This window comes from Salvelinus namaycush, chromosome 3 (genome assembly GCF_016432855.1).
Source record: "Salvelinus namaycush isolate Seneca chromosome 3, SaNama_1.0, whole genome shotgun sequence".
Taxonomy (NCBI): domain Eukaryota; kingdom Metazoa; phylum Chordata; class Actinopteri; order Salmoniformes; family Salmonidae; genus Salvelinus; species Salvelinus namaycush.
The window spans coordinates 66,135,130-66,159,338 of record NC_052309.1 but is presented as its reverse complement, the minus strand read 5'-3'; the positions used below and the strand labels follow the sequence as shown (position 1 = coordinate 66,159,338).

Genomic DNA, 24,209 nt, shown 5'->3' with positions numbered 1-24,209 from the left:
CAGGAATGTCCTTGAACTGTTAACTCTCGATGCAGTTAACATTTAGCCGCCTCAGCTTTGCTAAAAATACAATTGTTGGAAATGATCCTCTGACCTCAGTTGACTCTTGTCCTTAACTAAAGTCCCTGAGACGCTCATTTGACGTTATTGCAGGGGGCCACTAGATGTAACAAATATCTTTATTTTTGTCCATCGTAACCATTTTGTTTTAGTATGTTGGGCCTGAAATCATGGGGACTCCCTTGAGGCCAAACGCTCTCTGATTTAAGGGGCCGATAAAGACTAAACATTGTCTTGTGTTTTTATTTGCGCTATAGAAATCTGCTGTGTTGCCGTTACATAAATGGCTTTATCTGACCATCAGTGTTCTAGTCAGGTAATCTAATGAAGCAAGTGTTCTGGCTCTGAGCAAGTGTTTTAGGAGTTCAGATTGAAAATGGAAAAAATATATAGGGTCGGGTTGACATCATTTCCTTCCTAGCCAAGAGGTTCTAATCTTGTGTTCAACATCTAGCTGAGGCGTGGACAACTTAACACCGTGCGGTATTGGTTGACATGGTGTTTTTCAGACGCAATGTTTTCTAGTGTTTCACACAACATTTTCCATTTTCATTTTATACTTACCTTTTAATTTTGAGCGGACTTTATTGGCTGTCTTCTTGATGTCAGCTGTGAGGTCCTCCAACTCCTGCTTGGTCTCTGAGATACAGAAAGAGAGACAGAATTATGCCACGCTCAACATTGTGTGCCATGTTATAACATTATGGCAACAATATTCAGTTATCGCAATTCACAACCTGTGTCAATTACAGTACCACTTATAAAACAACTTAGGTTGTCAGTAAATGAGTGTACCATATGTGAGTGATATTGCAAATGCTCTCATGTATGTAACAGTATGCAAACATACAAGTGGGCGAATTGAGAAGAGATATTGTATGTGTAAATCGGTTTATTCATCAGTTGTATTATCTTGACTAAGAATATGGGATTGTGTAGGTTGGAGTGGATGAGTGTGTGTGACAGTGTTTTAAAGTCAGTGTGTTAATAAGCCTGTGTGTGTGTGTGTGTGTGTGTGTGTTTGCGTCTATATGAGAATGCACTCATGCATGCAACAGTGCACACTGTGTGCGTGCATGCGTGTGTGTGTGTGTGTGTGTGGGGGGGGGGGGGGGGGACTCAGCTGCAGTGTTTGGGCTGATTTATTACCGCTGCAGTGCCATTCATTCAGTCACTGGAAACCAGCTCAACCCTTTCTGTCTCTCCTCTCTTCCTCGCCTCTCTTCCTCCCTCCCTCCCTTCCACCCACACACTTCACTTCCTACAGTACCTCATCCTCTCCTTCCTTTCGCACCCGTAATTCCCTCAATCACTCCCTTCTCTATCGCCCACCTCCGCAAACACCCCAACACTCTCATCTAGTCTAGTGCAAAAGTCTGTTTTCCAGAGCACTCCACTTAACAAGAAGACTATCTCCTAACACATCATTAACTGGTAATAGAAACTCATATGCATAATTTGTTTATCTACAACACATTTATAACGTCTACCCATGATTATACATAACTAATGAGTTAATTGCCGGCATGTTTCTCTCGTGTTGTAATTTGGCGGTCGGCTCAATAAGATAGTTTGCGCTTTACCTAAGATAAGAGTTTTCACAAGAGTGCAGCACCTAAATCCTCTGGTTAATCTTAAAACATGGGCCTTGTAGCCTCGTACCTCATGAACCATAAAGCAACAACATATCTAATTCTGTGAAGCCAGGGAGTACACTCTTAGAAAAAAAGGTGCCATCTAGAACCTAAAGGGGTTCTTCGGCTGTCCCCATAGGAGAACCCTTTTTGGTTGCAGGTAGAACCTTTTTGGTTCCATGTAGAGGGTTCTACATGGAACCCAAAAGTGTTCTACCTGTAACCAAAAAGTCGGGAATGAGTCGGAAATTGGAAATGTTTACAATGAATCATTCAACACGCTAAAATAATATCATTTAAAATCACAGTTTTGTGGTAGAAAAGGATATTCATCATATAGACAACAGTAGGCGGCTACAGTCATACAGTATTCTACCACTACTCTACAGCGTTATTATATGCATTGAAATGTAGGGACTGTTCTGTCCATCACAAGTAAGTCAATGATATATTTACAGGAACATTAGGATAACCAGTCATTTGCATACAGACAACACAGAAAGGTCAATTACCTTTCAAAGTACTGTATCAGCAAGGAAACCCATTGTAGTTTTGTGATATTTGATTGGGGTATATTTAGAGTTAGTTAGTGCCAATTAGCCTGTAATTACTGGGCAATGTTTAGGTGCTATCAACAAACCAATCAGATGCTAACAAGTGCCTGTCTGGTACTTCATACAGTAGGTAAACACTGTAAGCCTTGCTTGCTGGGTTGTGTTTTGTTGTGAATCCTGTGCTGTTTTTGAACTAAATGTTTGTGTATTACATGTGTCCTGTAGCTACTCTATGCCTCTGCACTTTACCTGTCTATCGATTGTCCAAAAGCAAAAAGTGTCCTATGTTACTGAACTGGCAACTCATATTTGCACACAACGACACCTCCTTGTGGGTCAATACTGTTGTCTGGGACTAGCATCCGTGATTTATATTTCAAAACACATGAGCTGGCTACAACACAAAGCCATTTCAGTTGAAAGATTTAGCTTTTGCCCTCTAAGAAAAAAGCCTGAACCCTTACCTATAAGGCATTTTATGTGTGTAAGTGTAACTGGATATAGACTACAACTAAATAGCTTAGTAAATATTCTGCTGTGTATTGCCTTCTGTTGACGGGTCCTCCCTGTCCTTGTGTACACCCTGTGTGTGACGTGATAAGTGAATTCTGTGCTCAACTCAAATGGAGTGATTCCTCGGGATTTCACCATACATTATGGAGATGGCCTTCGGCCATGATTGGAGAGGCATGAGATTTAAACATGTCCCGTTGCCAAATCCAAGAATGATTCTTCACTGTACGATTCACAATTCATTTGAAAATAGCAACGTGTGACAGTGCAATCTGAATAACTACAGGCTACAGCGTTGGGGTTCCAACTGATGATAAATGAAGATGATTTCTCTCCACGGATTTCTTCAGTAAGCAACTACACTTCCCAGCATGCATTATTCAAGGGAGTACACTGGAATGCATTTTGTATCGTCCACTGACTGCAAAACATGATTTGGAATGGCTTGACATAGGGAGAGGCCCAAATTTAAGCTTTTGGTTCAATTTGAGGACATATATGTAATATTGAGCTAGAACATATGAATATAATAAAACACATAACAGAAATAGAAATATGCCAGCAATTCTGTAGGGACAACATACTTACTGTCTGAGTTGGAATATGTAATATAATCAAAAATTACAGCGAATCTAAAGATATTATGTTTATGTGAATACACTATAGTTTTGGCAAGTCGGTTAGGGCAACTACTTTGTGCATGACACAAGTAATTTTTCCAACAATTGTTTACAGACAGATTATTTCACTTATAATTCACTGTATCACAATTCCAGTGGGTCAGATGTTTACATACACTAAGTTGACTGTGCAGCTTGGGAAACAGCCTGGGAAACTCCACAAAATCAAGCTTCTGATAGGCTAATTGACATCATTTGAGTCAATTGGAGGTGTACCTGTGGATGTATTTCAAGGCCTACCTTCAAACTCAGTGCCTCTTTGCTTGACATCATGGGAAAATCAAAAGAAATCAGCCAAGAACTCAGAAAAACAATTGTAGACCTCCAGAAGTCAGGGTCATCCTTGGGAGAAATTTCCAAACACCTGAAGGTACCACGTTCATCTTTACAAACAATAGTACGTAAGTATAAACACCATGGGACCACGCAGCCGTCATACCGCTCAGGAAGGAGACGCGTTCTGTCTCCTAGAGATGAACGTACTTTGGTGCGAAAAGTGCAAATCGATTCCAGAACAACAGCAAAGGACCTTGTGAAGATGTTGGAGGAAACAGGTACAAAAGTATCTATATCCACAGTAAAATGAGTCCTATATAGACAAAACCTGAAAGGCCGCTCAGCAAGGAAGAAGCCACTGCTTTAAAACCGCCATAAAAAAGCCAGACTACGGTTTGCAACTGCACATGGGGACAAAGATCGCACTTTTTTGGAGAAATGTCCTCTGGTCTGATGAAACAAAAATAGAACTGTTTGGCCATAATGAGCATCGTTAGGTTTGGAGGAAAAAGGGGGATGCTTGCAAGCCGAAGAACACCATCCCAACCATGAAGCATGGGGGTGGCAGCATCATGTTGTGGGGGTGCTTTGCTGCAGGAGGGACTGGTGCACTTCACAAAATAGATGGCATCATGAGGCAGGAAAATTATGTGGCTATATTGAACATCTCAAGACATCAGTCAGGAAGTTAAAGCTTGGTTGCAAATGGGTCTTCCAAATGGACAATGACCCCAAGCATACTTTCAAAGTTGTTGCAAATTGGCTTAAGGACAACAAAGTCAAGGTATTGGAGTGGCCATCACAAAGCCCTGACCTCAAACCTATAGAAAATTTGTGGGCAGAACTGAAAAAGCGTGTGCGAGCTAGGAGGCCTACAAACCTGACTCAGTTACACCAGCTCTGTCAGGAGGACTGGGCCAAAATTCACCCAACTTATTGTGGGACGCTTGTGGAAGTCTATCTGAAACGTTTGATCCAAGTTAAAAAATGTAAAGGCAATGCTACCAAATACTAATTGAGTGTATGTAAACTTCTGACCCACTGGGAATATGATGAAAGAAATAAAAGCTGAAATAAAATCATTCTCTCTAAAATTATTCTGACATTTCACATTCATAAAATAAAGTGGCGATCCTAACTGACCTAAGACAGGGAATTTTTACTAGGATTAAATGTCAGGAATTGTGAAAAACTGAGTTTAAATGTATTTGGCTAAGGTGTATGTAAACTTCTGACTTCAACTGTATATGTAAGCAATGATCTTCCTACTCAGACACTTTAGTTACAAAGAAATGTTCCAAATGGCCAGATTCCCCACATTTATCAAATAAAGAAATCAGACAACACACACACACATAGCATAGCAACCACATACTTACTAGTTAAACCACCTGGGTAGATAACTAGTAACCAGCTAGCTCACTCACAAAAACTGAACTCCGAAAACTAGTCCCCGGGAGCAAGTCCTTCATGAAGCATGCATGACAAGAAAAAAAAGGAAGGGAAAGGGGGGAAAAAAGGAACAAAAGACAGACAGAAAAAGACAGAAACAGTCCAACAACATTACATAAGATAAAACATGCATGTGTAGAAATTCAAATCAAATATTGAAATCATAAGGCCAAAAAAAATGATGTGCAAAAACACATTGAGGAGCTACAATAAAAGTGATGTGAACGTGTGAGAAAAGGAAGTGAAATCTGAAGGATTCCGTGATGAGGGTACAGTAGGTATTGTGCCACTGCCTGCCCTGAGACTCTGGGTTAACACAGACTAGAGGTTGTCTGACAAGGCCTAATATTTGCAATGAAACATTCATTCACTCCAGTTGAGTCACTAGCAGCCTGGGTCACTGTGAACTCTAAAGAACATACTACACTCATCTCCTAACAACCGCACGGCCCTACAGCAGCACGGCAACAATGAAGGAGCCATTTTCTGAAACATCTTCCACTGTATGTTTTTGACTGATTGATTGTGGCATATTTTGGGCCCTATTGAGGTTTTGACAAAATGCCAGACAGTCATCAGGGCCTAAAAGCAGTGGTTGAAGGTTAACAAGATTGGATATCAATCAAATTATTGGAGAAAATACAATATTATTTAAATATTTATACACATCTTCATGTCTGTTTTATTGCACACTTATAAGTGCTATGCAAGGTAATACCTTAGTGCTCTTCTTTTTTTGAAAGCCTGCCTCAAACCAACTTCATTTCATATTAGGGCAAATGTAAGTGCTGTCTTCATTGACCGTAAGATTAAAATATGTTATAACAGTGATAATATTGTCACAATAAACACAAAAAAAACTTTTCATTGAGTATTCAATGAGTGTGGTGGTGAACCCTCGTCAACCAGTGGGTGGAGTCCCACCCTTGCAAATGAATTTGTTGAGTCGTGTGTGTTGGCCGGGTGTGTGTGCGTGGGCCGGGTGTGACTCAGTAAGAGATGCGTGGGTGGGGTCACATTCACTGGGTGCGTGGGTGGAGTGCCTCCCACAGGTATATAGCCAGGGTCACACACACACTTAAACCAATCTGTCTCCGCTATCCTCAGGCCCTTACTGACTCCCCCTCACAGAGACCTGAAAGGATTTGATACAGATAGTAAACCGGAAAGCAATATTGAATTTTCTGGCATATCACTTCTACCTATCCAGTCCTGTCAGTGCTGCAAGGTGGAGTCCATAAGGACTGAGGGAAAGCAGTATGGAACTGGTATGGAATTGGGCCCCATCTTAAAAGTATCCATTCGGGCTCATGGATGTGGCTCGTGGGCACCGAGACTTACTTTCGTCAGGGTTGGGCGCTGCCAGGATGGCGCTATGCTGCTTCTTGACCTGCTCCACATCTTCTGACAGCTTATCTATACAGACTCGGATCTCTTCCACCTGCACAGGGAGTGAGAAGGAGGGGGCAGAGGCAACATACATGAGGGCTTAATTCCTGTACTCTTTAAATGAGTGTACTGTCAAATGGCCGTGGTCTAAGGAGCTTCTCCGTTCTAGTAATTATATTTCTATGGAATCGACCAACCGCAGCCACCCATGGAGAGCATGTGTGTACATCATGGGAGAGCTGAGGCCTCTGAACCTCATCATGGACAGGATTACCTCACATACTCAATCATCGACTGACATGACGACCCAATAGAAGCACTTTCTGATGGGTGGGAGAGCAGGGGAATCAGCATAAGACCACATAAGTCAATTACTGACTGATAATTATCATCTTTGCTGCCTTAGGGTTTGGAGGCTTGATTCTTAGCCATCGTTGGGGGAATTGTATGTTATAAATGGTTTTCACACTGAGACATCACAGCGAGACCTGTTTACATACATCCACCCACAATAACATCTGCTAAACACGTGTATGTGACAAGTAACATTTGATTTGATTTGATTGTTAATACCTTATTACAGTATTAGCTATATATCGTCACTCGTTGTGGATCAATATCTCTATCTAACATTTGTATGATACAAGATGGCCACTGTTTTAATGGTGGGTGTTCAAACTCCTCCAACCCCACAGAATGTGCAGAGGCGCCTGCAGATAATACATTTCCAAGAACTTCTGACTATCCCCTGAAAGCCTGTGCAAAGTCAGACTCAGCAGCCTAACCACACATTCTGCATTCATTCCACTTCTCCATCTGAATGTGTTATGTAATCCAATTCCCAATACAGACGTGTCTTGGCACTGTTTGTGGATATGCGGATCCTTTTGCATTGACTGTATGGATATGAGCATATATGCATTCCTATTCATTCTCTACTCAATTATTAAAAGCTCTTCCTATTTTTCTTTCTAGGGGAAAGAGAGTTCAATGACAATGGCTTGTGAGCTACTTCCTCAACGAAGCTAAGGCATACCGAATCAACTCATTCTTTATAGTGAATCATTGTTTAGCCCAGATTGAGCCAATTCCCCTTCCCCTGTAGTGTTCACTTAATAGTTTTAGAGGAGAGCTTTGTGAAGCAGACAGATTCGTCTCCGTTAGGACGGAGGAGCTGAGCCACGGCCCATAGGATAGTGAGGAGCACAGCTAAGCCAGGCTCAATAACTGCACCCTGCCTGCAGCAGCAGCAGAGCTCTTCAAAGGCAGGTGTCCTCAATCCCAGCTAGCCCCTCAGGGCCCCACTAACAGTGTCTACTGCTTCTAGATGGGCCAGAGAGTCTGCTTACCTGGTCTTCCAGGCTTGATAAGATGCTGATCAAAAGACAAGGAACAGAGTTGTGGATTTTGTTTGCGATTCCTGGCGCTGTACTGCAGATAACTGTGTATCTGTTCAAGGTTTTTGCTTTAACTACCTTTTCAAAGAGAGAAAACAATTCCTCTGTGTAAAAAAAATGGAGGCCGCGTTCTGAGCGTCTTGCACAAAAAATCAACTACTGGACATTTTAAGCCACAGATTGACTGTACTCCCATAAATGCTGGGACATTCTGTAGCCGTATTGTCAGACATCCAGGGTGTTAATGTCTTCGTTAAGACTTAACACTAAGCGATAAAGAGTTCTGGCAGCATCTCCAACGTATAAAAGATACCACTGATAGAGTTGATTGATTCACTGCAGTCTTGTTATGGTAGGAAGAAGAGTAAGGTCACTCAATTTTGGCATATTAGTCCAAATAAATCACATGAAACCCAGGGGAGGGACATAAAAGCTGTTACATCCTCCACACCTTGGTCTCTTATTAGCTTTCCCCCGTCATTGGATCATCAATTAGTATGCAAATCATTCCAATTTCTTGTGTTTGAACACACCAAACATAATGTCGCTCTATTTGCATATCATGCCCCTCCTCCTTTTTCTCTCATAGCATGTTCCTGATTGCATAGGATGACTGTTGAAAGAAATGATTCTCAATCACTTTCAATTTTGAAAGAGAAAGCTGAAGGGAACATGACCTGGAGATAATGTAGCCAGTAGGCCTATTTTATTTTCTTGTTTTTACATTATGTGGCCTATTTTATTTTCTTGTTTTTACATTATGTGGCCTGATTTCACCCTTAATGATATGGCATTAATATGTACTGCACTTGGAAACACTATTAAATGGGGAACACATAAAACAGTAACACCTTAGCTTTAGAGATATGGCACTTATAAGGCATTTACTACCAGTTAATCGCCAATTATGACACTATGCATAGACCTTAATTAGCCCTTTGCCCCCTTTTATTAAACATGACCCGTAGATGTGTGGATACAGGAACTACCAGGTTAAGTTTGTAATAACGGTAATTAAGATATTTCTTATGCCATTCAATGGCGTGTATTACAGTTGTTTTGTTGCACTGACCTGTTCGAAGAACTCATCCATGAAGTGATCCCGGTCAACCTGGACAACTTCTTCATCATCATCGCTGTCCTTAGCCTGAAACAGAAGAGGTGAAACACAAAATCAGTCCCCCATGCACTGCACGGGCATATTGCTATTTATTGCTGATTGCGTATTTGTGACCTGTGCAAACCGCAGATAACACAGTACCACACTTGGCTATAGATCTCTCCTAACTGTTGGAAGGGTAATGAGCAAGGATGGAAGGGTAAGGAGTAAGAATGGAAGGGTAAGGAGTAAGGATGGAAGGGGGTAAGGGGTAGAGAATAAAAAGGAAAACCCGTGTATCCATACTGCTTGGTGACATGCATGGCAACCATTTTAGATAAAGCCACAAAAAAGGCTTTGAAATATGTATTATATTTGCGCTGTCACTTCAAACAGTTCATGATATGAAGGGAGTGACCCTTGAAGGGAGTGACCCTCAGTGGCTCCCGAGTGGCGCTGCGGTCTAAGTACCTGGTTCGAATCCAGGCTGTATCACATCCGGCTGTGATTGGGAGTCCCATAGGGCGGCGCACAATTGGCCCAGCGTCGTCGGGGTTTGGCCTGGGTAGGCCATCATTGTAAATAAGAATTTGTTCTTAACTGACTTGCTTAAATAAAGGTTAAATTCTAAATTATATATATATATTTTTTAAATAATACAAACCCTTACATAAACCCTCTTCGACTTAGTGATGCGAGCTGTGTGAACCGACCTCAAAGGGGTCAAGGACTAAGAGACAGTGAGAAAGAGTAGCTGTATACGAAGCTGTTGAAAATGGCAGGAGAATCGACGGAACACCTTACATTTGCGCTAAAATAATAAAGATGTGCCCTCGGCTTCTTGTCGCGCTTAGCGTTGATGAATTGCCAGAGGCCCATGGAGAGGGGCTGAGGTGTGCAGTGTTGGCAAGGTGGAGCGTGGGCCGTCTGCCATAGGGCAGCACACAGCTCATTCTGTTGCTGATACAGTATTATGGGCACTACAAATTATGCACCCAACGAAAAAGGTGACACCAGGCAATAGATACGGCAGAGATAGATCACTGCATGTGTATGCTGTATGGTCAAATTGATGAACTGTTTAGGCAATAGCTTGATGGGTATTTTGCCTATTTGCGTCAGAGAAGGGCATTGTATTTATGTTCAATTAACTGGCAGGAGAATCGATGGATAGGGCTCTATTTAATCCGTAGCGCTGAAGAGCTGCACTATAGCGCGATAGACATTTAAAGGCAATGTTCCCGCGTTAGCTAGGACTGCATTCACAGAAAACGCTACATATGTCGGCTCAATCTGAAATGACCTTTACATTTCAATCACGCTATAACGCTAAACCTCAACCATACGGATTAAATCGAGCCCCTAGAGTGTTTTGTAAGCTAATGGCAGTCATGTTGAATCACATTGTGAGGGAGAGAGGGGTTGACAAATCCATTTCACCTGGAGAAAAACAACAAATCGACAAGACCTCTATAGTGTCGTCTGCTAAGTCCACACCACAACAACAGTCATTGCTGAACAGCTTCGTCATAAACACAGCTAGTGGACACCTATCTATAACTGTTGGCAAACAGAGAAATGTACAAAATGGCAGCCATCTACTTGGGCACACTCTAGTCAACATTTTCCCTTCACTCTTCATTGCTTCCTGTTTGTCTTTTGGCCAGAAAAATACAGGAGAGTTAAGTCCTCTAAATCGCATCTCAGGCCAAAAGAAACAGCAGCAGACAAGTGTGTCAGGGAGACAATGTTTTTTCATAAGGGCATACGGGAGGGAAAAATAGCTCCAAGGAAGAGGCTGAATGCGTTGGGAGGCCTAGTCGAGTTGCTAGGTTTTGAACTAACGGACCGTTAACTATGTCTCCAGCGGTTGGGGCTGGCTTTGTCTTGGTTAGGGTTTGAAACATTTCCCTCCAGTGCCCACCTCTAACTAGCTAGCTCCACATCGAGGATGTGCAGTTCATGTTCCTGCCCTCTGTGCCCTCGGGTGACAGTCTCCCACTCTGCCTTGTATGGTATGATGAGAGACGGTTCCTGGTTGGATCACTCACTGTCCAATGTAATGTGATGCTAGTGTATATGGAGTGTGTGACAAAGGATTAATATAACTTCAGTGCACGGATAAATAAATAAATAAAATAAATAAAATAATAATTGATACACGCTGCAGTTATTGGAGGACACAGCGCCATTTAGCCACTTTTTTTTTCTTTTTTTTCCTCTCACCTCATTGTATAGATTTTTTGTCATTTAAATACTTTTCTGAAAAACATTCAATGACAAATGGACCTTTTGTTAATTTTTTGCTCCATTTAAGCACATAATAGAGACTATAATGTGTTGAGTTTTCGCAGTAGCTTTCAGGCTAATGAGCGGTGACTCACATTTGTGCTAACATTCACACAGGCAATATCAATGGCCTACCATATTCGTATCAATTTCTAGCAATTATTTTCTGAAGCTTTTAGTACCAGCTCAATTTAAATGGCCATTGCGATGCAAAAAAAAATTGCTGCGATTATTTGATTGAATGAGATGTTGCTCAAATTTGGGTTAATGAGTAATTGGTTTCAGATCTCCATATGATCATCGAAGAGAAAGATATATAGAATGTTCAATCAGAATAAACATCCGACAGGCTTCCACAGAGAACCACGATTCTGACAGACTCGCCTGAATCAGTTTAGGTTCCCTTGGTTTTTATCAAAGGCTACAGATCTGGAACTGTGGTTCATCTGTCTGGTCTGTTTCATTCAAAAGGCCTTGGACTGGAGCATGTTGGAGTAAGATATGAACACGACTGATTGTGTCCAATCAAGTGACTGTGGTCATACGTGCATTGTGTTGTCCTCCGAGCGTTCATTGTAAAAGGGTATGGTTACAATATACAATCAATCAAAGTATTGATTATAATAGGACTACAGATACCACCAAGCTGGATAATGCGGTAGATGTTTTTATAGGTGTAAAGTTGCAAGTAAAAACCATATAGCAGACATAGTAATATACTATGCTTGTGATATAACTGCAGTGTTGCAAGTAAATAATTCATTTGATAAGAGATAGTGGCCTATTCCTAGATCATTTCCAATTAAGATAGCTGATGCAGATTTAATATTTTAATCCATGTTGAAACTACCAAAAACTCTACCATTACTTTCAGGGATCCCCCAATGGTTTGTTCACGATCAACTGCTCAGATTTCCTCCTTCCCAGAGCTGAAATATTCTGTCCATTTTCTATGTATTATTCATGGAATGATGGAGCAGCTTTTGCTGCATATTGCCCAGCCCACCATCTTCATGGCTGCCTGACTGTTACACTGCACAGATGCACACAATCTTAGCTGGGCTTATTTGATATAGATCATGATGTTGTAAGAGGTATCAATGTGTGTTAAATCCTAAGCATATAGCCTACACCTACGTATTGCACAAAAGGTGAATGTTTTTAAACTCATCAATCTACACACAATACCCCATAATGTCAAAGAAAAAAACAGTTTTTTTGAAATGTTGCAAATTTTTGCAAAAAACTGAAATATCATATTTACATAAGTATTCAGACGCTTTACTCACTACTTTGTTGAAGCACCTTTGGCAGCAATTACAGCCTTGAGTCTTCTTGGGTATGACACTACAAGCTTGGCACACCTGTATTTGGGGAGTTTCTCCCATTCTTCTCTGCAGATCCTCTCATGCTCTGTCAGGTTGGATTTGCTTCACAGGCATTTTCAGGTCTCTTTAGAGATGTCCGATCGGGTTCAAATCCGGGCTCTGGCTGGGCCACTCAAGGACATTCGGAGACTCGTCCCGAAGCCACTCCTGCATTGTCTTGGCTGTGTGCTTAGGATCGTTGTCCTGTTGGAAGGTGAACCTTTGCCCCAGTCTGAGGTCCTGTGTGCTCTGGAGCAGGTTATCATCAAGGATCTCTCTGTACTTTGCTCCATTCATCTTTCCCTCGATCCTGACTAGTCTCCCAGTCCTTGCCACTGAAAAACATCCCCACTGCATGATGCTGCCACCACCAGGCTTCACCGTATGGATGGTGCCAGGTTTCCTTCATACGTAACGCTTGGCATTCAGGTCAAAGAGTTCAATCATCTTGGTTTCATCAGACTAGATAATCTTGCTTCTCATGGTCTGAGAGTCCTTTAGGTGCCTTTTTGGCAAACACCAAGTTGGCTGTCATGTGCCTTTTACTGAGGAGTGGCTTCCTTCTGGCCACTCTACCAGAAATACTTGATTGGTAGAGTGCTGCAGAGATGGTTGTCCTTCTGGAAGGTTCTCCCATCTCCACAGAGCATCTCTAGAGCTCTGTCAGAGTGACCATCGGGTACTTGGTCACCTCCCTGACCAAGGCTCTTCTCCCCCGATTGCTCAGTTTGGTCAGCTCTAGAAAGAGTCTTGGTGGTTCCGAACTTCTTCAATTTTAGAATGAGGCCACTGTGTTCTTGGGGACATTCAATGCTGCATAAATGTTTTGGTACCCACCCCCAGATCTGTGCCTCGACACAATCCTGTCTCAGAGCTGTATAGACAATTCCTTCAACCTCATGGCTTGGTTTTTGCTCTGACATGTACTGTCAACTGTAAGACCTTATATAGACAGGTGTGTGCCTTACCAAATCATGTCCACTCAATTGAATTTACCACAGGTGGACTCTAATCAAGTTGTAGAAACATCTCAAGGATGATCAATGGAAACAGGATGCACCAGAGCTCAATTTCGAGTCTCATAGCAAAGGGTCTGAATACTTATGTAAATAAGGTATTTCTGTTTTTTATTTTAGCGACCACAATTTCTAAAAACCTGTTTTTACTTTGTCATTTATGGGGTATTGTGTGTAGATTGACGAGGAAAATGTTTATTTAGTCAAATTTAGAAAAAGGCTGTAACAAAACAAAATGTGGAAAAAGGGAAGGGGTCTGAATACTTTCCAAATGCACTGTATATGGTAAGCCACAAACAAATATGCAAATGCACACACACTTGCAGCATCACACAAAAGCATGTTGGCTTTATTTGAAAATGGATAAATGGATAAAGGCACCTTAATCCTGATATGTGACAGAGATTAAGTGAGAAATATATATTTCCGGACTTATGACAAGTAGCTTTGATTGTAAAGGAGTCAGGTAACAACAAAGATATTCAGAATGTCCAAGATAGCTGACCTCTTCAGAGAGGCAATGTCTTCTCATATTTCACAATGTCAGTGTTGTATTACAACTTGGAGTCTTTTCACCATCTCTTATCACATTAGCATCTTACCTACACACTAACACAGACCCCTGCTAAATCAATACAGTCATAAATAGCTGCGCTTGAATAGCTGCATTTGTTTGCTAGCGATCACCCTACAACACTATGCATTGTTTGCGTATGTGTGTGTGCATACGTGCTGGCTTTGAACTATGTGTTTAGCCAAGAAAAGAGAAGGATACCAATCATGCTTTTCACCCAGGGGTGTAGAACAGTCCTCTAGGACAGCAGTGCTGCAGGTTTTCCATTTCGCCCTTGCCCCTAATTGATCAGTTAATGTCACTGATTTCCCGGAGAGTCCACACACCTAGTAACACAGGTCTAAATCTGCCACTGATTAAAAAAAGCAAGAATGAAACCCAGCAGCCTTTCATGACTCGAGGTCAGGCAGCACCTCTGTTTGACCCCGTAACAATTATTAATTAAATATGGCAAATGTTATGCAGAAGTATTATGTTACGATGTGAGTAGCATATGTACCTCATTCACCCCCTGGTGTCACTACAAGGTAGATAAAATCTGCAATCACTACTCTTGGCGCCTACCTAAAGTCAGACAGAAAGCACCCAACTTGTGTATTAAAATGTCTATTAAAACGTGTAGTGAAATGTGTATTAAAATGTGTAGTGAAATGTGTATTAAAATGTGTAGTCAAACGAGCAGCAGGGCTAATGCTAACTCGTTGCTAGCTCTGTTGCCAGATGAGGATCTGGGGGGATCCTCATCACAAGCTGCAGCTATGTCGGCTAGGCTACAGCTATCTCATCTTGAACTGGTCAACATTTTTACATTTCCACTTCTGTGTTGTCTACTCAATGTAGCTATATTTGGCTGTTTTCTTCCTTTACTCCTCCCAGGCTCTCCCAGCACTCCACCTGCATCCGGTTTCACCCGACGGGGGAATGGCAGCCTCTCTAGCCCTTGCTTGCCAATGGGCAGATAAGCTAGTTCACAGCTCATATCTTCCATATGAGAGGTATGCGCATACTAATGAAAAGTGGCCAAGGGGCAAAACATTCCACGACAACAGATATTCGTGAGGAGAGAGAGCACGTAGGTAGGTATGGTATGAATAGTTGCATATATGAGCAGGTAAATCTGCTTGGACTATGTTTAATGGAATGGAGTTTAGATGGAATTCAACTGACGATAGGAATGTGACTACAATAGTGCATAACATGTCTGGGCTGCAGAGATAAGGTTTGAGAGAGGTTTGCTGCAGTAACACCAGCAACAGGATCTATATAAAGAATTCATATCTTTAGATTGTGTTACAACTGGTACTAGATTGATCAATCTAGTATTCAAATTCATATGGACAACAATGGTACAACATAGACACTGGTTTGTTTGAAGGGGTTTTGAGGAAATGAAATGCTAATTAAAAGATGCTGTGAGGTAAGATATGGTTGAATACGGTTAGACATGGTTGGTAGAATCAGATGGGGTTCCAGAACGATCCACAGAAATGCAGTCATACACAGTTTAGCATAACCAATGTACCTACTGTACCAAGTGTACCGCTCACTTGCTTGTGGCAATGGATTGTTGTAACAGCTGGACTAAACAAACCATCACGCTAGGATTCAGGTTACCCTGGACAGGCTAAATGGCTAGACTGGCTAATCAGGGCTTGAACCAAATCATATTTAATCTAATGTTAAGTAGGGCCTATAACTAATGTAGACCCTTTAGCTGAAGCTAACCCCAGACAACCTAATCTTCACTGTACACATTATTCTGAGTTACAACAAGCAGCAAAAAGGATTTGATAGCAATGTAATGGATGCACAGTACTTCCACCATTGCCCTCCCTTCAGATTTACCAGAACATTCAAAAACACATTCATTGCTAGGTGTGAATGCAACCTCATAGTGTACAGAGCAGTACATCAAAACATTGCACATCTGGGAGATAGGCCTCTTGAGGGAACCACAGGGAAATGCTGGTAAGTCGCTCTGAGCAATGTAGGGCAGGCCTAATACACCTGCCATGTGAGTCTCAGTTAGTCTGGCTATAGAATATAGAACAGTACACGGTTCTAAACTGTTTAGGGATCTATGAAATCGCCCTAGTTAAAAGTGTGTGTACTCTGCATGTGATCCAAAGACATACACAATCGCATTTCAACATGGTAACCCACATGAAGAAGCCCTGTCTGTGTCCGTCTGTCACCCCCTTTAAATAGCCAGCCCCGTCCAGATGCATGCCAGCGACTCGCGACACAATGAAACTTCTAGCGACCACAAAGCTAGCCGCGGGGGTTATCTGCTCGCAGACTGTAACACGCCTTTTCAAGTAGTTCATTCATTATATTCATGGAGATACAATGCTAGGCAGGAAGCATGAATTCGAATGTTGTATCTCTGGATGTCGTGTAAAAAAGAAAAAGCTAGCCTTCAATGAAAATGTAGTAATTTAAAAACCTTCAATAGGCCTATCCTTCCCACCAGAGACATGACTATGTACTGTACAGTATGTTGTACTACAGGAAATGTTACCCTTATGGAGCACTATAGTGATACTAAAGGCAAATAATCTGAAATGTGTACTAAAACATTTTAAACAGTACAACTAATTACCTCCAATACGTCTTGTGTAATAAATGATCCTCGCCTCATTAGAACACCACTACACATTTTGGTCGAACGTAAACGCTGAAAAATGTACACCATCTCACTCGCTATTACATAAGCAAATATTGAATTTATCGCTTATTCATCAAGCCGTTGACAGCCTAACCAGCTGTTTTGGATCTAGTGGCAGGGGAGCTTCCTCTATGTATATTGTTTTATTGGTGGAGGAGAAGGGAAGTTACAATGCCGTTGTCCATGGAATCACATGAAGCTATGACATTGGCCCTGCAGTAAAAATGTCTACATATAACATAACATGCAATACCACTCTCTGCGTTGCTTTTGTGAGTGGATGGATTAGTGGATTAATGAGTGGATGGATATGTGGATGGATAGGGGAAGAGAGTATGGATGCATAGAATGTGAATATTATGTATGTGTGTATATGTGTACCTTTGATGTGTATGTACGTGTGTATGTGTAGCATTGTAAGTGTATATTTATGTGGATGTGTATTTGTATGAAGTGTTATTCACAAAACTCCAGTCTGGATCTCTGAGATAGCCTAAACACACAAGTATTGACTATCTCCTAAAAACACACACCCTAGAAAACAGCCCAAGCACATTTGAAATGCAGAATTATATTCTTGCAACGTTCTTGAAAACCATTTGAAACTGAAGGCTCGCAAAACGATCATATTGAGTAAATCATATTTAGCAGCTCAAAAAACAACAACTGAGACTTTTATGGGAGATATTGCAGCAAACATCATCCGTGATCGCCTGCTAGCCTGCGGACAGCATTGGATCCACCAGGAATAACGTGAGTAGCATCCGGACAGCTACCAAACAGAGGCAGTGAGTGTATCAGTTCAACCACAGAGGAAGGATGCATACTGCTGCGATCCCTGCTGCTGATGCTATAACAAATGGGCTTCTGGGAGGATGGATGGATTGATAGGGCCCATGTATGTGCAGATGCTTGGTCATACAGCTTATAAACCTATTTGTGCAAATGTGTACACATATGTGTATATGAGTGTGTTTATGTGCATATTAATTGGATTAATTTGACTGACTGCACGTTGACAGCTAAAGCCCTGAGGCAAAGATGGAGCTATGGTGAGTGTGGAGGAGGAGGAGGAGGAGCAGAGGGGATGGGATGAGAAAGATAGAGTGAGGCAGAATGTGAGAGAGAGATCGAGAGAAAGGGTCAAGAGAAAAGAGAGAGAGCGGCTGTGGGGGAGGGGACAGAGGAGAGAGAGAGAGAGAGAGAGAGAGAGATAGAGAGAGAGATAGATAGGGGGATGGGAGGAAGAGGGAGGGAGAGATCCAGGGAGAGAGGAGAGGGAGATGGAAAGAGGGAGGGAAAAAAATTGGAAAAGGGGGGAGGGGAAGAGAGGAGAGAGTCTGTAGCTAGCTAACACACATGATGCAGGTTAAACAGCATCTGTTACCTACAAAAAATCCCATTGCTCCCAGCACAGGGGATCAAACAGCCGTTGTGACCCAACCAGGGGTCGCCCATTCCATACGTCCTCCCACCCCCAACGCCATCCCTCTGCATCCACGACACACAACTCCCTGTCAGGGAGAATTACATAAGCCTGGGTGACCTCAGGTGTGGGGGTGAATACAAATGCCATGAGCGCCTTGCCCAACCCTTAGTCCATCTGTACTTGGAGAGGAAGAAGCCATCGTAGAGAGAGAGAGACGCCCCCTGTCCGCCGTTACTGCCCATGTCTTTTGGGCCTGGGAACAACATTAACTAATGTCCCTATGTAGTACACAGGGGTTAGGGTTAGACTTGGGGGGTTTGAGTGGTGGCAGGAGAGGTAGAGGGCATGGAGAGGAGAGAGATTAAATAAAGAGCCCTGATGTATACACACGTCAACCCTCATCCACTTCATGTCCATCTTTTGTCAATCCATGTTCGCTTTTCCACTTCCAGGGCTATAAAAAGCATAGACTGTCAGTGTCCATGTTCCTTTATCAACCGTCATTCTGATGCTTTGAGGGGGCCAAGGGAGAAAATGGAAGCGAGCCGTCTTTTTTATGGCTCATAATGGAGGGGGGGGGGATGGAGGAGGGGATGTTTAAATAGAAATAGATGCTGTGGCTTCCAGTCTGACTCAGCGAAAACTCAGGGGAGTGTCTTAAGTGAAGTAACAAACAAGGTCAGGATGTGATGAGCGAGCTGCACTGGCTGCCAAACCTGGGCTACAGGCAGCACCCACAGGCTCACAGAGAGAGAGAGGGAGGCTCCAATAGAGAGACACAGGTTTCGTCCCGATTCTCCACCCTTCTCCCAAAGTGTGCACTTCACACTCACCACGGTAGACACTCCCGCCAGTCTACGTTTACACCACTCCAATGCTTTTAAATCCATGACAGGAAGTGCACACTTTGGGAGAAGTGTGGAGAATCAGGACGCACATCACTAATCCATCAATACTATGCACAGTCATATCAACCGCTCTTCCCAGAGTATTTTGCACTGTAAGATCCACTGTACTGCGCATCCCCCCAAAATCCTGAAATATAATTAGTGACAAATGGGAAAGTATTAATCTTATATTTAAGCAATAAGGCTCGAGGGGGTGTGGTATATGGCCAATATATCATGGCTAAGGACTGTTCTTAAGCACGACGCAACGTGGAGTGCCTGGATATAGCCCTTAGCCATGGTATATTGGCAATACACACTATATATACAAAAGTATGTGGACAGCCCTTCAAATTAGGGGATTGGGCTATTTCAGCCACACCCGTTTTTGACAAGTGTATAAAATCTTGCACACAGCCATGCAATCTCCATATACAAACATTGACAGTAGAATGGCCTTACTGAAGAGCTCAGTGACTTTCAACAAGTCAGTTCGTCAAATTTCTGTGGCCGAGCAGCCGCACACAAGCCTAAGAATCAACATGCGCAATGCAAAGCGCTGGCTGGAGTGGTGTATCAAGCTTCACCATCTGGCTGTCTGACCAACAAATCTAGGTTTGGCGGATTCCAGGAGAACGCTACCTGCCCCTCGGCATAGTGCCAACTGTAAAGTTTGGTGGGGAAGGAACAATGGTATGTGGCTGTTTTTCATGGTTCTGGCCAGGCCCCTTAGTTCCAGTGAAGGGAAATCTTTACGCTGTGGCAACAGTTTGGGAAGCCGCTTTCCTGTTTCACCATGACAATGCCACCGTGCACAAAGCGAGGTCCATACAGAAATGGTTTGTTGAGATCAGTGTGGAATAACTTGACTGGCCTGCACAGAGTCCTGACTCAACCCTATGAAACACCTTTGGGATTAATTGGAATGCCAACTGCAAGCCAGGCCTAATCGCCCAACATCAGTGCCCAACCTCACTAATGCTCTTGTGACTGAACGGAATCAAGTCCCTGCAGCAATGTTCAAACATCTAGTGGAAAGCCTTCCCAGAAGAGTGGAGGCTGTTGTAGCAGCAATGTGGGGACCAACTCCGTTTAATGCCCATTCTTTTGAATGAGATGTTCGACGAGCACGTGTCCACATACTTTTGGTCGTGTAGTGTACCACAAACCCCAAAGGTGCCTTATTGCTAGTATAAACTGGTTACCAACGTAATTAGAGCAGTACAAATAAACGTTTTGTCATACCCGTGGTATACAGTCTGATATACCACGGCTGTCAGCCATCAGCATTCAGGGCTCGAACCACCCAGTTAATAATTTACTTTGTGGAACGGGTTAGGGGTTAAAGTAACTAATGAAAGAGGGCTAATCGAAAGGTTGAGTGTTGGCTAGGCCTTATCTCTAAAACCCTAACACAAAATGACAATCTTCTAATTCCTCTTTAAAATAATTGATAAAACCTTAATGACTATCACTATCAGTTTTTATCAGAAGTTTGTGTTATCAACAAGTATGATAAGAGGAGTAGAAATATTGCCAGAGGTGTTTTTGGAAACATGTGGCACGGTGCTAAGTTCAAACTCAATTTAGACCCTCTCTGAACTGCACGCAAAGCCCCCAAAATACATTTAGACTTACTTAAATTCACTTCATCACCATTTAACCAAGTCTGTGGTCTCCCTCAGGGAATCACAGCTGAGAAATGGAAACACGTTCGTGAGGCTGCCAGGACGTTTTTGGGGCATTGTACATGACCAATTCCCAGAATTCAATGAGCCATGTAATCAATATATAAAACAGTGAATGATGGGAGGGTTTAACAAATCTATGATTGCGTGTTTTAAATGATCTTGCATCACGTAGCCTAGGAACCCATAGGAGTGTTCCATCTTACAACTAGTGTCTACCTAGATTATACTCCATCCTGTTGTCAAATGCTCTAATGTCAACTGTTAATAACAACTGCATGACCACTTCTGTCATATGTTATGCTTCATAAGAGTCTACATACCAGATGATATTACAGGGTGTTATGTCATTTACTAACCTCTGTGTCACATTGTTACATTGAATGGAATGATGGGCGTCATAACCATGTCATATGCCGTTATAGAGTGTTCACAGACACCTTAAGTAAAGTGAGCCTCATTTGAGGTGTTATAAAATAGTTATGCATGTGGTTGCTCCACAGGATAAATTGAGAATCACAAAACGTTACCATTCAAAGGATCTCCAAGAAACTGTGGCAAATGGGAGCACAGATGTATTTAGGATTATACATTTTTGTTATATATTGATATAAAAAAGAAACAGTCCAGTGGCCAGTCGGAGCGAGCTAACCAGGACCTTGAGACTACTCTACGCTGACTGGGCTCCGCCAACCCCACTACCTGGAGCCAGCAGCTTGTGTGAGTCGAATACGCCCACAACACCCTTCCCTGCTCTGCCATGGGCCTATCACCTTTTGAGTGTTCCCTGGGGTATCAGCCCCCGCTCTTCCCTGAGCAGGAGGAAGAGGTTGGCATACCTTCTACCGAGATGTTTGTCCACCTCTGTCGTCGTACCTGGAGGAGAGCCCGCTCGGCCATCCTCAAGAACACCTCCAGGTATCGACGACAAGCGGATCGCCACCGGACCCCGGCAACCCGGTATCGTCTCGGGCAGAAGGTATGGCTGTCCACCCGGAATCTGTCCCTCCGGGTGGAATCCCGCAAACTCTCCCCCTGCTTTATCAGCCCGTTTCCTATCTCCAAAGTCATTAGCCCCTCTGCTGTTCGTCTTCTGTTGCTCCGTACCCTTCGTATACATCCGTATACATTCCCCCAGCCACCCCAGTCATAGACTGTTCTCTCTACTACCGCATGGCAAGCGGTACCAGAGTGCCAAGTCTAGAACAAAAAGGCTTCTCAACAGTTTTTACCCCCAAGCCATAAGACTCCTGAACAGGTAATCAAATGGCTACCTGGACTATTTATATTGTGTGCCCCCCCAACCCCTCTTTTTACGCTGCTGCTACTCTCTGTTTATCATATATGCATAGTCACTATAACTATACACTCATGTACATACTACCTCAATTGGGCCGACCAACCACTGCTCCAGCACATTGGCTAACCGGGCTATCTGCATTGTGTCCCTCCCACCACCCACCAACCCCTCTTTTATGCTACTGCTACTCTCTGTTCATCATATATGCATAGTCACTTTAACCATATCTACATGTACATACTACCTCAATCAGCCCGACTAACCGGTGTCTGTATGTAGCCTCGCTACTTTTATAGCCTCGCTACTGTATATAGCCTATCTTTTTACTGTTGTTTTTATTTCTTTACCTACCTATTGTTCACCTAATACCTTTTTTGCACTATTGGTTAGAGCCTGTAAGTAAGCATTTCACTGTAAACTCTACACCTGTTGTATTCGGCGCACGTGACAAATACACTTTGATTTGATTTGACCTTTCATGTGTCCAGAGATAATCCATGTCTCACTGCCCTTTGTCTCCTGTTGCCAGTTCGTTTTGTTTGTGAAACCCTCACTGCTTTTTCCAGAGAAATGGTGGCCTTTGCCTGACATGGGATGCATCCAAATGGCTCCGTATTCCCTACATACAGTTGATGTCAGAAGTTTACATACACTTAGGTTGGAGTCATTAAAACTCGTTTTTCAACCACTCCCACAAATTTCTTGTTAACAAACTATAGTTTTGGCAAGTCGGTTAGGACATCTACTTTGTGCATGACACAAGTAATTTTTCCAACAATTGTTTACAGACAGATTATTTCACTTATAATTCACTGTACCACAATTCCAGTGGGTCAGAAATGTACATACACTAAGTTGACTGTGCCTTTAAACAGCTTGGAAAATTCCAGAATTTTTTTGTTTTGTTCCCCTGCATCTGCCTGTTTCTTGCTCTTGTTTTCTAGTCCTTCCCAGTTTTGACCGTTCTGCCTGCCCTGACCCTGAGCCGGCCTGCCGTTCTGTACCTTGCCCCACCTAACTGGATTATTGACCCCTGCCTGCCCTGACCCTGAGACTGCCTGTCGTTCTGGACCCTTTGTACCCTCTATAGATTATTGACCCCTGCCTGCCTTGACCTGTCGTTTGCCTGCCCCTGTATTAGAAATAAACGTTTGTTTCTTCGACACTGTCTGCATCTGAGTCATACCTGAAATGTGATAGTATCAGGCTGGGTGAAGAAGGAGTTGGGTTTTGTAAATTCGGTCAAAGTATCCAGAAGTGGACTTGTGTTGATTTGTTGTGTGTTTGCTGCCCAGAGGGAGAGGGTCTGTGTCAGCGATGCACACCGTTTGGTACAACACAGACCCAGTGGCGAGCACGAGACTGGGGAGACTCTGTCTGTTTAGATGCAGAGTGTTTGCCGGATAAAGTCATGCTAGGGTATATAAGTTATCCCATGAGAACTTTTGTTCTGAACACACCACAGTGTTTCGGTGCCAAGTTTATGGTCATGATGCAGCAGTATGTAGGAGGGAGATTCCGAGGTGTGAGAAGTGTGCAGGTGGACATGAGACAAAGTGGAGTGCTTCAATTGTGGGGGTGGCCATGTAGCTGGGGATTAGAAATGTCCTGTGCGAGTGAGACCATTTTTAAGTGTCCAGGGTGAGGGTAGTGCAGAAAGTGTTATATGCTGAGGCAGTGAGGAAAGTAGAGGATTGTGGGCAAAGGGTGAGGGAGCCTGAGAGTGTTAGGTAGTAGGCCAGTACAGAGTGACCCAAACAGTTTGCGCTTTAGTAAGGTTGGCTTCTTGGCGTTTATTGCTATGGTCATTAATTGTACTGCACAGATGGAAAAAGAATCCCAGAAGATTGAATTGGTAGTATCAGCAGCAGAGTTTTTGGGTGTCATAGATTTTAATTCAGAAGAACTACAGGGGGTTTTGAGAGAAGGGGTTCCAG

At 42.8% G+C, this 24,209-nt stretch overlaps 1 protein-coding gene across 1 annotated transcript in view; it reads right to left on the bottom strand.

Annotated features, from left to right (window-relative positions):
* LOC120043990 (syntaxin-1B-like) overlaps positions 1 to 22,092 on the bottom strand; it is a 36,420-nt gene extending 14,328 nt beyond the window's left edge. The window contains exons 1-5 of the mRNA XM_038988583.1: positions 21,849 to 22,092; positions 18,556 to 18,650; positions 9,028 to 9,102; positions 6,511 to 6,610; positions 625 to 699 (exon numbers count right to left, since the gene is read on the bottom strand). Of these exons, the coding sequence (XP_038844511.1) occupies positions 625 to 699; positions 6,511 to 6,610; positions 9,028 to 9,102; positions 18,556 to 18,650; positions 21,849 to 22,092 (589 nt within the window). The remainder of the gene's footprint in view (positions 1 to 624; positions 700 to 6,510; positions 6,611 to 9,027; positions 9,103 to 18,555; positions 18,651 to 21,848) is intronic.
* Between the last annotated feature and the right edge of the window lie 2,117 nt (positions 22,093 to 24,209).